Source organism: Myotis davidii, unplaced genomic scaffold (genome assembly GCF_000327345.1).
Source record: "Myotis davidii unplaced genomic scaffold, ASM32734v1 scaffold945, whole genome shotgun sequence".
Taxonomy (NCBI): Eukaryota; Metazoa; Chordata; class Mammalia; order Chiroptera; family Vespertilionidae; genus Myotis; species Myotis davidii.
Genome location: NW_006296434.1, coordinates 1024429 through 1038241, shown reverse-complemented (window position 1 = coordinate 1038241; position 13813 = coordinate 1024429). Strand labels below are relative to the sequence as shown.

Here is a 13813-nt window from a genome sequence, read left to right as displayed (position 1 = left end):
TGCCAAGCCAATAGGAAGATCACAGGAATTTTGAATCAAGTTTTCAGACTGTGGTCTTCATTTTTTCTTGAAAGCTTCTTATTAAAAAAAAAAAAAAAAAGGTCGGAGTGAAACTTTTATATTTATGTCAAGTCACGACTAAGGGGCAGGTTTGCAAAATCAATTGTGTAGCTTTTCTACCCGCTGCACATCTACCACATATGTCCTTTATTACACAGTGGAAAACCATTAAATGCACAGTAGTTTTGCCAAGTGGCATTATGCATTTAACAGCTTTATTCGTTTAACAGTTCCAACTCTCATTATATTTTGCCATGTGGTCCATGGGATTTTATGCATCGAACAGTTCAGGAAGGCTCCATGGTATTTTCTTTTCATGTATTTCATTCTATGGTTGGACATCAAATCTTAGCAAACTGCCTTTCAACGGTTTCACTGATGAGCGATAATAGGAATAATCTGGAAACATTTCTACATTAACATTGGGAAGGGAAACAAATATTTCCATTCTCGTCAAAGTTCCTTGATCTTCTACTCCTTTCCCTTTATCAACATCTGAAAAATAACTTAAGTCAGGTAACTGCCAAGCGGCAGGTAAAAACGGCTAAGCCCCATAATTAGCCTAAATATAGCACCTAACTCTCTCTCTCTTAAATTATATATAAAATCTTTTTTGAAACTTGATTTTTATTGAAAACCTTCTTGCTTAATAGAAACACAATATTCAGTAACTTCCTTTCTTCATTGCACACAACGGAAGATCTGTTGGGGAGACGATGGATCTTTTACCACGTACATCGCAGGGATGGGAACATTAGTCATGAAAGGCCACAGAGGAAATCAAGCCCAGAATCAAGGGCTCTCAGGATGATGCTGCAGCCAACTTCGTTTCCTCCACCGCGCGTGAGGTCATTGTTCATCTGGGGAGAAATAAGCAGGCACATCCGCCTGGCCCAGTGGTCGGCAAACTGCGGCTCGCGGCCCACATGCGGCTCTTTGCCCCCTTGAGTGTGGCTCTTCCACAAAATACCGACTTCTGTGCATGGGCCACGAAGTTTCAATCGCACTGTACATGCGCGCCCGCACATGGTATTTTGTGGAAGAGCCACACTCAAGGGGCCAAAGAGCCGCATGTGGCTCGTGAGCTGCAGTTTGCCGACCACTGACCTAGCCCATTCTCGGACAGGGTGGTGGTTGTCCCTTTAAAGGAATGGAAACAGACAGTGGATCCCATCCACGGTTGCTGCTTTCAGAAATAAATTTCCAAAACCCTAAGCATCTGTCTACGTTGGTCCCGGGGCATTCCGCCCCGCCACCCGCGCTCTGCTCAGATCGGCACTGGAGACGCTGCCGTGTGTTCCTGTTAGAGCTTTTAGCACAGACCCTGGGCCCTCACGTGTGTTTTCTCCTGGAGAAACAACTGTATTCTACACATAAAAGGAACACCTGACTCACAAGGTGTCTCTGGGGCTTGGAAAAGCAGTTATTACACCAATGGCAGCCAGGCCTCTGCTGGGAGTGAGAGGCGATGAGACGTGGCTGAGATGCGGTCTCAGAAAGATGCTGTTTTGTACGTATCAACTTTGGCTCATATACACACAAAAGAGAGAGAGGGACAGAGAGAGAGAGGAAGGGAAAAAAAGAGCAGAAGAAAGAAAGAATACATAGCAGTGTTTAGAATTAGAAGAGAAATCATTCCAGGCCAATTCTTTTTTCAACGATTCTTTAACAGACACAGGTCTGGGTTTTGACTTAGTCTCTATATTGAACTCCAATGGGAATAAAAGCAAACTGTGGCGCCAAACGAACACGACGGGTCCCCTCGGGATGCCTGCTGTTGTTATTACTATGGGAACAGATGTATTTTTATGGGAGGGAGGAGGAGCGCAGTGGAACCCCGGTGCTCGCCTCTGCTCCGTTAAGCCCCGCTCACCTGACTTTTATTTGCAGCCACCTTGGCGAACAGGGCTTGGGACACCTTGGCCCTTTTCATCTCCTGCTGGATCTCATCGTAAATGGCAGCTGTGATGTTGACGTTGGCGCCGTCCACCTTGATGGGGAGGTCTGCTGTCGGCGTGGAGGTTTTGGCCTACCAAGAGACCGTGAAAACAATCATTCAAAAAGGGCCGCATTCAGCCCAGCCATCTGTGCAGAAATTACCCAAGGATTTCAGTCAGCTGATGCCAAACAGCATTAGCTACAGAGGGACACTTCCTGTCCATTATTCTAATCGGGTTAATTGTGATTGGAAATAATTGCGGTGCATTCCTATAGGACAGGCGGAGCCCTGCACAGCCTGCTCCTTCCCTCACGGAACCCCAGGCGGCTCACAGGTAGGCCGCGCCTGGGGAACTGAAGCCATCACTTAACTGCCGGCCACGCATGCAGGACACACACAGCTACCTCTTGCTTTCTAAAGATGGCATACCTCGCAGGGAGGGCCAATTCTTCCAGAAAAAAAGAAAATGAGTAAATGGGTAGCAGTCTCTAAATAATAAATTATTACTCAATTGAATGCACTCCCCAGAGTCGCTCTCATTCTTTATTAAAGCTCCACGTATGTCATCTGAGTATGTGTGGTTCCCCATCGTTATCATCATTATGCGACCCAGACCGTCACCTAATTTCACCTAGGAAATCAGTGGGAATGAAATAAAATTTCATTTCATGAAACGAGGCTTCGGAATGCCTTTGATGTGGCGTTTTCATTTTCTTAAACTCATATTGTGGTTTTATGTATTCTGCAGCGCTCATTTTAATTGAATGATTTCCCATCAGCTTCAGAGACAAATGAAGGACAATAGAGAAGGTGTCTGTGCTTCTTGGGGTTGGGAGAACCCTGGAACATTTGGTGCTACTTGATCGAAAGGACAGTCAGCGCTCGCCCTGGTGTGTGATGCCGGGGGCTGGGTGGCTTCGTCAGAAGCCCTGGCAGCAGGCATCCGCCCTGATCCTTGGCTTCCTGAGCGTAACCAGCTGATTTGGTCTAAAGTGGGTTGTTTTTCCTTTTGTCCCCACTTACCCTTAATCCCAAACCGAGCGAGTAGTCCCCAAATCACCACTGCCCCTCTACGGGTGCCCTGAGCTGTCCCCACTGGGCTGAGCATCACAGGTTTGGGGGAGGACAGGGCAGGTAGTCTGGACAACTTGGCATCATTCTCAATGACCTCGAAGCCAGAGCGAATGACCCAAGTTCCCCTGACGGCTTGGATTCCTAAAAGCCATCGGTGACTTTTCCCATTCCCCTTTGACCTCCCTGTCTCATACGATTTTCAAATTATTACCAAAAAATAAGAAGAACTGATGCTGCGCTTTTAATGTGGCAGGCCCTCAAGAAAGCATTTTACTTCTGTTATCTCATTTAATTCTTCTAAAAACGCAATGAGTTAGACTTTATTTTCATTTTACAAATGAAGACAAGTGATAATGAAAGATGCTATTGGGCCTCCCGGAAGAGAGGCAAAAGCAAGGGAGACAACCATATTCTGAATACAATCCTTTCAGGTGCCAAAGCGTGGGCTCAGGGCCACGGTGCGAATCTGCCTCCCAGATCTCCAGGTTACGCCAACGCTAGTTTCACAGGAATCTGCTTGCCCTCCAGTTGGGAGTCTGCCTATAACAATCCAATTGCCTGTCACTTTTTGCAAGAAATTCCTTTTCCTTCTCAAAATTTCTAGTACTCTTCCTGTCGAGTGCATGTTTTAGCACATTATTTCTGCCTTTCTCAACTCAGGTTTCTTATTAGCCTCACTGACTCTCACCTGACTGATCAAATCCTCTCTAAAACCCTGGGGGCTACATGAAAGCCCTTGAAGCACTAAACCATGTTGTTAGGAGCCCAGGACTTGGAATTAGAGCAACCTGAGTTCAAATCCTAGCTCTACCACTCAGCCAGGTGACCCCAGTTTTCTCATCTGTAAAATGGGGATAACAATGCAAAACAGTGAAGATCCACTTCATGCAAAATGCTCACAATACCTGATACACAGTAAGTGCTCAATAAATGATCGCCCTTGTCCTTGTATTGTTGTTTTGTTATTATTAAGTGCATCAAGGGTTACTGGCCAAATGAAGCCTTATGAGAAGAGACTCTGGAGGTTTAATTTCAAATCTGAAATGTCTTGCCCTGGCTTAGTTGGTTGGAGCGTCATCCCATACACCAAAAGGCCACGGGTTCAATTTCCAGTCAGGGCACATACCCAGGTTGTGGGTTGGATCCCCAGTAAGGGTGCATATGAGAGGCAACCAGTTGATGTTCCTCTCTCTCCCTCCCTCTCTCTAAAAATCAATAAACATATCCTCGGGTAAGGATTTAAAAAATAATAATAAAATAAATAAATTTAAAATTCTTCCATTTGTTTTAAACCAATTGGGGTTTGGGAAATAATCTCCATGAACCTCTGTAAGGCTGACTCCCACCGAAAGGCTGCCTCAGGGGGTATCTGACATGTTTTCTCATGTGGAAGCTTTACTCGCCACGGACCTTCGCTGGTGAAGCACAAGAGTAAGAATTCTGAGTACATACATAATCATGAAATGTTTTAACAACTTCCCCTTTCTCAATGTTTAACCAATAGGAAAGCAAGAATGACCCGGAGAATGTGAAATGCTGGTGCCATAGCTGTAGTCTCAAAAATATTCTGAGAAAAACATTTTATAGTTATTTTCATAAATCTCAAAACTGTGACATGAAACGATTCATTTCCCTTGTCCTGAAGGGCACCTTTGCGTAGGAATTTTCTGGGTGGGATTCTGTGCTATTGAGAAAAGCAAACTACTGGCTCTGTGCGGCCTTGTAAGCCGGTCTGGCTCTGACAGCTCTCAGGTCTTTGAGAAGACACCTAGGGCAATGGTGCCGGGAAAATATCACGAAGGAGCACACAGACCTGCGGGATTTTCTAACAAGTGGGAGTGAGTTTCTGAGCAGAGGAGTGCGGGTGCACAGCCAGGAAGCAGGGCTGGACTCTCCCACCATGCTTCAACGGACTTCAGAAGCAGCAAAAATATTGGCGGGTTTAATAGAAGTAAATATTAGTGCAAATCAACAGCTCACCCAACTCAATAGCCTAATACGTATGTCCCCAAATGGGGGGAAAACCCCATATAAAAGCTTGGTTACACTCGTCCAAAGTAAGCAGTTAAGAGACTTATTTTTGGTTGAACAGTCATTACAGCTCATCATTCGCTAAAGACTAAAGTGTAAGCATCGCAGTTTGCACGACAGAAAATGATCTTCAGTTAAAAATTTATTGCGGAGTACAAAATTATGAAAGTTAGAAAATGTGAAAGAAAACGGATGTATAGGAAAAAGCTCAAATATTTCTACTAGAATACAATTCTGCTTGTATGCTTAATCCGTTCTTTGGAACTTACCAGAAGACAAGCTCATTTCGGGATGACTCACACACACACACTCACACACACACACACAGACACACACACGTACAAGCACACACACGCACACACTATAGCATCCAAGCAAAAAGTCCTTTGATTTCAAAGTACACATTTTTCTGATTTGTACAAACGTGTATCTGTTGATTATCTTGAGAACTACCGCTGAGAGGGAATTTGCAACCATCCTGGCAACAGTGGAATGAGATGGCTGTGTCCTCAACCCAGAGAGTAGTGAAGCTTAAGGATCGTAGGTAACAGGCTAGAAATGAGGGGTTCAGATCTTCATGGAAAATGACACGTGACTGGCTTGACCCTTCAGTGAGGATCTTTGCAGCCCACGGAGCAACTAGCTGCCCGCATCGGCCAGAGGAACTGAGAACAGAATGCCTTACAGTTGTGGAGAGAGGAGGATGGGAAGCTGCGCCCTGGAGTCCCGGGGGTCACCTGGGAAGCAGAATAATGAAGGCCTACCTTCCCGTGACCATGTTCTAAAGGCTCCGTGAATGATCCAGCCATTGTGAGGGGTGCCTGCACATGCGAGCTCCCATCACGCCAGGTCCCTCCCCATTCTGTCTTCCTCACATTACACAAAGCCGAGCCTGCATCCTCCTGCGCCCCCTGCCCCCGCTCCCCCCTACCTCCCCGCTTCCTCCCCGCACTGGAGTCAACAGGATGTAAGGAAAAGCGGGGCGCTGGCCACGCCCACTCAGCTTCACACAAACCCCTCGCTCCTTCCTTGATGATGAAGCAGCTCTAGGTGGACACAGCCTCCCTCCTCTCCCTCCTCTCCCTCCTCCATCCCCTGCTCTCCTGCCGCCGGGGGAAGGATGGTACTACTGCTCCTAAAGGGACACCAACGGCACAGGACATAGCACAGGGTCGGGTCCCTGTCCTCTCAGCAACACGCCCAGTGGACTCAGAGCCCCGAATTACGTCTGTTTCCAGGGCAAACCCGCAGTGCCGCCAGCTGCTTCCAGGGCAGAGAGAGAAACGTCCGCGGGGCGCACATCTCACCTGAGGGGTCCGGGAGGAGCTGGGACTGCTGGAGGCCGAGGACACCATGCTCACGTTGGGGTTCATGCTCCGCTCCCGCTCGTCCTGGTAGATGCGGTCCCGCTCCACCTCGGGGAGGTTGAGGAAATTCTGCATGGCCCGCAGGTTCACCAGGAGGGACTGCGAGGCCGTCCGCGGGTCTTCCTCCTTCCGGAGGATCTCGGACAGCAGGCCCTGATTAGATGGGAAAAGAGGCCGAGTCAGATCTGGGGGGTGTGTTTCTGTCTCCCATGCCCACCCCCTTTATTGTTTGGGGAAACCAGTTGGCTGTGATGTCAAGAGCCGCAGTCTAACCCCAAGGCTTCTCCGGCAGGAAGATGTGGTGGGAAGGCGCTTGCCTCGCGGGCGCTGTGGCGTATTTTGGACCCTTCTGTCCTGACACTTTATCATCACTGTAACCAGCGTTGGGGTGCAGAGATGCCAGCTCGCCAGGTAGGCGCCGGGGAAGGGATTGTGAAGTGGCAATTACCAGCAGGTGCCTCCTGCGAGGATTGCAGGAAGTGTTAGAACTCTCTGCTTGAAATTGGGAACACTTGGCAGTCCTGCTCCGCTTTAAAAAGCTGCCAAGTTTGGTAAATTTAGTTCCGACATTTAAACAGCATGGGAGATTTACATCGGCTTAAAAAAAAGTTTGGCTGAATTTCTATGTGACCGGCCACTGCTTTCAATATAGATGTTTCTTCTAGAAAAAAAAGCAAATGGCTATAACTTGTGTTAACCCCAGCTTCTCAATGCACACACATAATAGGTGTCCTTATGTATGTACCAGAGAGCACCCACACATTTCTACGAGGCACCCTCCCCGGGGGAGCTCTAAGCCCATCATCACAGGGATGAAGTGTGATCACATCCGGTGAGGGGCTGGAGCACAACTGGAGATCCCCATGGTAGACTCAGAGACTTTCTGAATGTGTGACATCCAAATAGACAGCTTTGAAAGGACATTAGTGCTTTATGTGCTCTGATGACAGAATTCACACACACACACAAAAGGAAAAGGTTGACAAGAGTGAAGACAAGAAGCATGGGTGTAAGAAAAGGGCGGGGACTGAGCTGGGACACTGCAGGACCGTGGGCACCAGCAGAGCCACTTACACTCTGCACGCCTGTTAGATTATCACACAGAGGCCTCCCTTACACTCCCAGCTACCTCCGCACTCAGGACACTATGAGATCAGGGCCTAGGACCAGCCCCCAGGAAGAGCTGAGGTGCTAACCTCTGTAGCTCAGACCAGATGGGGCAACCCCAAGTCATGAGAGCAGATGCCAAGGACATTTCCACTGAGGGAAATATCCATGCAGAGAAAACATGGTCAGATTTGCACCCTGTGGCTTAACTATACAATGATGCAAGAGGAATATGCCATCTCCTGGTTGGCCAGAAATCTTTAGGGTAAGTTAGGCGATCTTGACAAATGAAGTAATGCATAATAAAACAGCGACACACACGTCACTTACAGGAAGGTGCATCCCACTGTTATCAGTTCTCCAAGAGGGTAATCACCGTTCAGGAGACCAGGTAAGGCAATTTCACTACAAGGAACCTACAAGCACTATACATGCCATCACACAGTTCTGCAACTTGGGTGTCATGTTACTTTGATTGGAGATGTCTTTACGAATGAGAATGGAAAATGCCATGCAATGAAGCCAGAAGAAATGTTACCCAGTGCGTGTCTGTGGGCATGCGTGATCAAGAACAAGGTAGGATGGGATGGAAAATACCCTACTGGGAAATGGCTCGAAGAAAATCCAGATTTCTTGTCATGCCTTTAGAAGCAACAAGTGACACATTTCTCTTCCAGAAAATGTTACACAATCTAAGTACTGATTCTCTTTCTAAAACTGAGTCAGTTGTGCCTTAAGTTATTCTACTTCCACTTGTGCTAAGCAACCTAAAATATTAATAATAAACTTCTTTCTGAGATAAAATATCTCCAAGAAAGAAGTGAATTTAAAATCAATACTAATCTCCAATACCAATAAGACACTAAGATTGACCTTTCTGAGCATTCATAAAGGATAAGTCGGTCTCTTTCTCCTCCTTCTGCTTCTTCTCTTACTCCTCCTCCTTCCTCCTCTTCTCTCATAAGTGATTTTTAACATTTTATTATATTTCAGACTACCAAATTGGAGGAGGAGTTTCAGGGTCTACACCAGTGGTTCCCCACCTTTTTTTGGCCATGCCTCACCTAAGCATCTCTAAAATCCTGATGCCCCCCCACCCCCCGCATGACATAGAATTCTTATTATTCAAAAAATGAACTCGTATTCACGTGGAGGAAGCCTAAAAGGCCATTCACTTGGTCTAAACAAGCTTCCAAAGAGCATGGCATCCATGAAAGAGAAAAATAAAAGAACGAAAGGACAACTGAAGTACTGAGGAAGAAATCACTAAGAAATTGTTTTAAAATAATAATAATATGAAGTGATATGAAAAAATAGCAAATAAAGTTTCAAAACGTATCATAGAGAACTGAAATGCATAATTATGTCACAATGTATATTTATATACTGTATTTGAGGCCCCTCGAACCGTAAGAAATGGTTTGTAAACGTCTATGAAACTATTTTCACAGGCTGTACAGTGTGGCTCAGAATCTGCACACATGATAGTGAAACAACAACAACAACTAGCCTTCTAATAGACCAGGTTAAAAATTGCTCATTCTTCACAAATCATAAAAAAAGAAAAGAAAACACTCCAACGCATAAGGTGTTTTTTGTTTGTTTGTTTTCTTGTTTTACTTTCTTGTCCACATTGAACCTGTGGCGCTCTTTCGTCTGCATTTTTCACCGATTGGACAACCTCACAGGGAAACGAACCCATCTTTAAGAAAAATCAGGCCCACGCATTCTCGTAAATGACCGTCCATCAGCATCATTTCTGACACGAGACCCAGTGTCTGTGTTTGAAGGGCTGGTGGCACACACAGTGGCCTCTGTCTCACTCGCCTAACTGAAGGGAAAGTCTCAAGCCAACAAGGTGGCCGGCGCCGTCTCCGTGCATTGCCCCGGAGAATGAGCAGCCTGTTCCAAGCTATTTGCTCAAGGTCCCATCCATGTAGCCAGGGTCCCGAAGCAGATTCTTCTCTCCCAGACCTTTTCAGTAACAAGTGGCTAGTGGGTGGGCCTGGGAAGAGTCTTGCATGTTTTCTTGAGTCTTTTTCATTTTGGTTACTTATGAGCTTTTAACTGCTTAAACTGGGATTTTTAAAAAGAGAGTCCAAATTCTGTAAGCTCATCAATGCAAAAGGAGCTTATTTGGGTAGCTGAAAATCATCACTGGGGAGGAAAATTAGAAGAAAATGTATGGCATAACTTAGATACACCACACATTGCCCCATCTAATTGTCAAGATAAGTAAATGTTGACCACTTGAATAGAACCATCTTGCATAGAACATAAATTAATAATTTCTCACACATAAATATTTCCAAGGCCCTTGTCACTAGATTGTCTGGCATTTTAATTATCAGCCAGCCCAGCAAAGGTGGCACTTGGACATTCCCATTATGCAGCCTGAGATATAGAGACTTTGGCATGGCACCTGGGCACCGGGAAGGGGGAAAAAAAAGATGTACTTTTATGAATAGAAGGGTCATGAATATTGAAAATGTGAAAATTGAGGGACATGAATAAATTACCCAGGATATTGCTTATTAAACTTTCAGATCAGTAATCACATTAAAACATATTGCGAGCATTGCGCAAAGTGGTCATTAAGTAGTTTCCTCATCGTAGGCAACAGAGCTTTCTCCTGGGAGAGGTTGGAACGGTTCCTCCCCGGAGTGAGGGAGGTTACACACGACCAGGAAACGTGTGGAGGGGGAGGAGGAGAAGGAACACCTGCGCGGGGTGGAGAGGCACCAGCACAAATACCTCTTGGGCGCCAAGTCGCTGAAAAATGAAGGGGATTGGGGAAAAAGGAACCTCAACTTGGCTTTCTCTGTAGCCTTTAACCGGGGACTTTGCGAGCCTCCTAGTCTTTCCAGCACCAGCCACGAACAGATGAGGTTGGCAGACAATTCAAAGAGAGCAAAACAATTCAAAACCCCAAATAGGAGCTAATACAATGCCACCTAGCCTGATTGCTAATAGAGGTTATCTTTGCAGACAAAACATTCAGGCTGACTTTTAAAGTTTAAAAAAAATGATGTACTTATTATGTCTAGTATGTTAAATAATATTTATTTCTAACGAATTAAATGACTTTAATGTTTCTGAATTTGCAGTTTCTGTCGATGGGCTTTTTTATTTAAATGATTATGATTTCCATATTTCTTCAATAATTCAATAGTTTGCCCCAGACTTCTAGCGTGCAAAACACATGCTAATACTCAGAACTGTTTGGGAAACATTGCCGTGAATGGCTCTATAGAATGTACTTGTAAGTTTCTGCACTAGCCCTTGAAGACCTGTCTGGGCAGGTGAGAAACTGCCTTATGGGCCTTACCGCTTTAAGAGAACAAGGGGCCCCATCCCTGGGCTGGGCCTTAGGAACACTGAGCTTGAGCCCCTCAGACACCCCCCCACGCACTCCGGGACCACCACCAGCAGTCAAGGTCATTACTGACTCAATGTTAACAGACAGCGTTCTTCTTAGCTCTCACATCTTTGGTAATTCTTCAGGATTGAGCTATATCCCCCATAGACTATCTGGAGAACCCCCAAATTCAATATACCTAGTACCAAAGAATGACAGATCAATCCATTAATTAATTTCTTATTTGTGACTTGACACAAGGCTCAGAAAGGAATAAACAGATTCATTAAGATACAGATTCTGATGCCAAGCAGTTTACTATGTGGTGGTTTACAGAAGCGCAATGCTAAAGATGACAAGGGACATACATTCCAGAGAGAACTACTGCCATTTCCGTGCAAGCGAGGGTGAAAGCATTGCCAACTACAGGACTCAGGGAAAGGGTCTTGGAAGGGGTGGGACTGCACTTGGCTGGGGTTTGAAATATGCAGAGTCCATGGTTACAGAGATAATGTGAGACCGGACCACAGAGGAGATCAGTGAGGGACAAGACAGTATCAGAACATTTGAAGAGCCCGGCCAGTGTGCCTCAGTGGCTGAGTGTCGACCTGTGAACCAGGAGGTCATAATTCAATTCCTGGTCAGGGCACATGCCTGGGTTGTGGGCTTGATCCTCAGTGTGGTGTATACAGGAGGAAGCTGATCAATGATTCTCTCTCATCATTGATGTTTCTATCTCTCTCTAACTCTCCCTTTCTCACTAAAGTCAGTAAAAAAAAATTTAAAACATTTAAAGAAAAATAAAAAGCATGACTAACCCAGGGTACCAAAAGAAGTTCCTATTCATTAAAAGGTACAAAAACTGATAAAGTCGTAGGAGACATTTTGAAGTGAAAATAATATTGCCCGTGTCAGTATCACTCTGAACTACTGGAGGATATACACAGACTAACCAGCAAACATTACCCCCGAAATGAAGTGATATTAGATAATCTGTTCAGCCTTTTTGTCACCTGCAACAAATTAGGCTTTCAATATGCAAAACATCTTCCTTCCAGAAAAACAAATGATCATGATTCCATTTAATTGTAATTTAATGAGGCATAATTTATTTTTTAAAGTGATATACACCAGGTGTGTACTGAGGAAACTGGCCCGACCAAACCCCAGTGCTTTTCTTTAGAAAAAACACTTCCAACTAGCAAAGACTGTTTTCATTTCTGTAAACTGTATGCCTGTTTGTGGCGGTTGAAGTCGGAGAGATACAGGATAACGTGTGTTGCGATGTTCACATATTTATTATAACATATGCCTTTAAAGTAACTCAACCCCCCACCCCCAAAATACTCAGTTATATAAAGCAACTGGTTTGAAAGTGCTGGGTTCCAATCTAAACAAAGGGAGATATTATTGCAGGGTGTGGGGAGTTGGGTGGAAGAGGGCATTGAGGGGATAAATGGTGGTGGTAAAAATAAAATAAAAAATATAAACCCCAAAGATAGCTGATGTGATTGCTATGCTAAAAGCAAGGCTGTGTGCTGGACGCTTCCTTCGGAACATATAGAGATAATAAGCCCTAGCCCTCATAATATATCTTAATTACTAACTGTTAGATGTATGAACAAAGCATGTAAGCTTTTTCATGATGGTCCTCTCCAGAATCAAGTCACATCTCTTTAAAAATGTGTGAGTTGAAACATTTATCTGGCAGTCTTCTGTAGCGGTGAGTTGAAAACACACTGTTTTAGTTCTAATTTTTATTTTTTAGCAAATGATGTCATAACAGCTGAGCGAGGTCAAAAGGCACACAGATCCCCAACTCACAGATTAGAACTGCAGCAGGCCAAGGGGGGAAGGGCCTTGGCGCTCACATGGGCCAACCCTGCCTGCATCCACCTCTGAACATGACCTACCACACACACACACACACACTCACACTCACACTCACACTCACACTCACACTCCCTTCAGAGGCACTCCTCACCGTTCAGTGCCCCTTTTGCATGCTTACTTGTTAGCCTTAATTTTCACACATGTCTGAAATGTCTGGTTCCATCCAGCTGACATGAGAGCCAAAACTGGTCTCCTCCTAAGAAGACCAGGTAACCCCAACTTCTGGGCCGAATCCTACAAAGTGAACTCCTACATTTCAGCAGTCCATGCGCAGGTCCCTGGAGCTGCTGAAAGCACTGGCATCCTGCATCCGGAAAGCTGCCCACAGAGTCGACTCTCTCCCACTCTGCAGCTCATTTCCTTCTAGGTCAGTGGTTCTCAACCTTCCTAATGCCGCGACCCTTTAATACAGTTCCTCATGTTGTGGTGACCCCCAACCATGAAATTATTTTCGTTGCTACTTCATAACTGTAATTTTGCTACTGTTATGAATCGTCATGTAGATATCTGCAGAAACACCCCCCTCCCCTAACCCCTCCCCCCAGAGCACCGCTTAGCCATAAAGCCAGCGTGTGTAGTCTGATTTGAATAAAAGGTTTATAGGGCACAACAATGACAATTTGATTTTTATTATTAAAAATGATGTGTTAAATCCTCAAAGAAAATGTCGTTATTGCATTAGTTTAATAAAACCGCTGTTTTCTTATAATATTTCTTTATTGGGAAAGACAGCCTATGCATGCAGCATTTTTGCAGGATGGGGGTGGATAGAATTGAGCATCTGAAGGGAATTAATGCCTCTGCAAGTATAAATGCACATTCAAGAGTAACATCTGCAGGTAGATGTTGCTGCTGCAGAGCTGTATCCTACAATGAACTGAAAGACTATGTATTGTGTGTACACACATACACACTGCAGTTGGTGAGACTTCCTCCTTTGAAGGGAAATGGCTCTAGTTCTCTCCCATTTAGGACACTTTTGTC

At 45.1% G+C, this 13813-nt stretch overlaps 1 protein-coding gene across 1 annotated transcript in view; it reads right to left on the bottom strand.

Annotated features, from left to right (window-relative positions):
* SATB2 (SATB homeobox 2) overlaps positions 1 to 13813 on the bottom strand; it is a 156011-nt gene that overhangs the window by 42758 nt on the left and 99440 nt on the right. The window contains exons 8-9 of the mRNA XM_015569155.1: positions 6412 to 6624; positions 1934 to 2089 (exon numbers count right to left, since the gene is read on the bottom strand). Of these exons, the coding sequence (XP_015424641.1) occupies positions 1934 to 2089; positions 6412 to 6624 (369 nt within the window). The remainder of the gene's footprint in view (positions 1 to 1933; positions 2090 to 6411; positions 6625 to 13813) is intronic.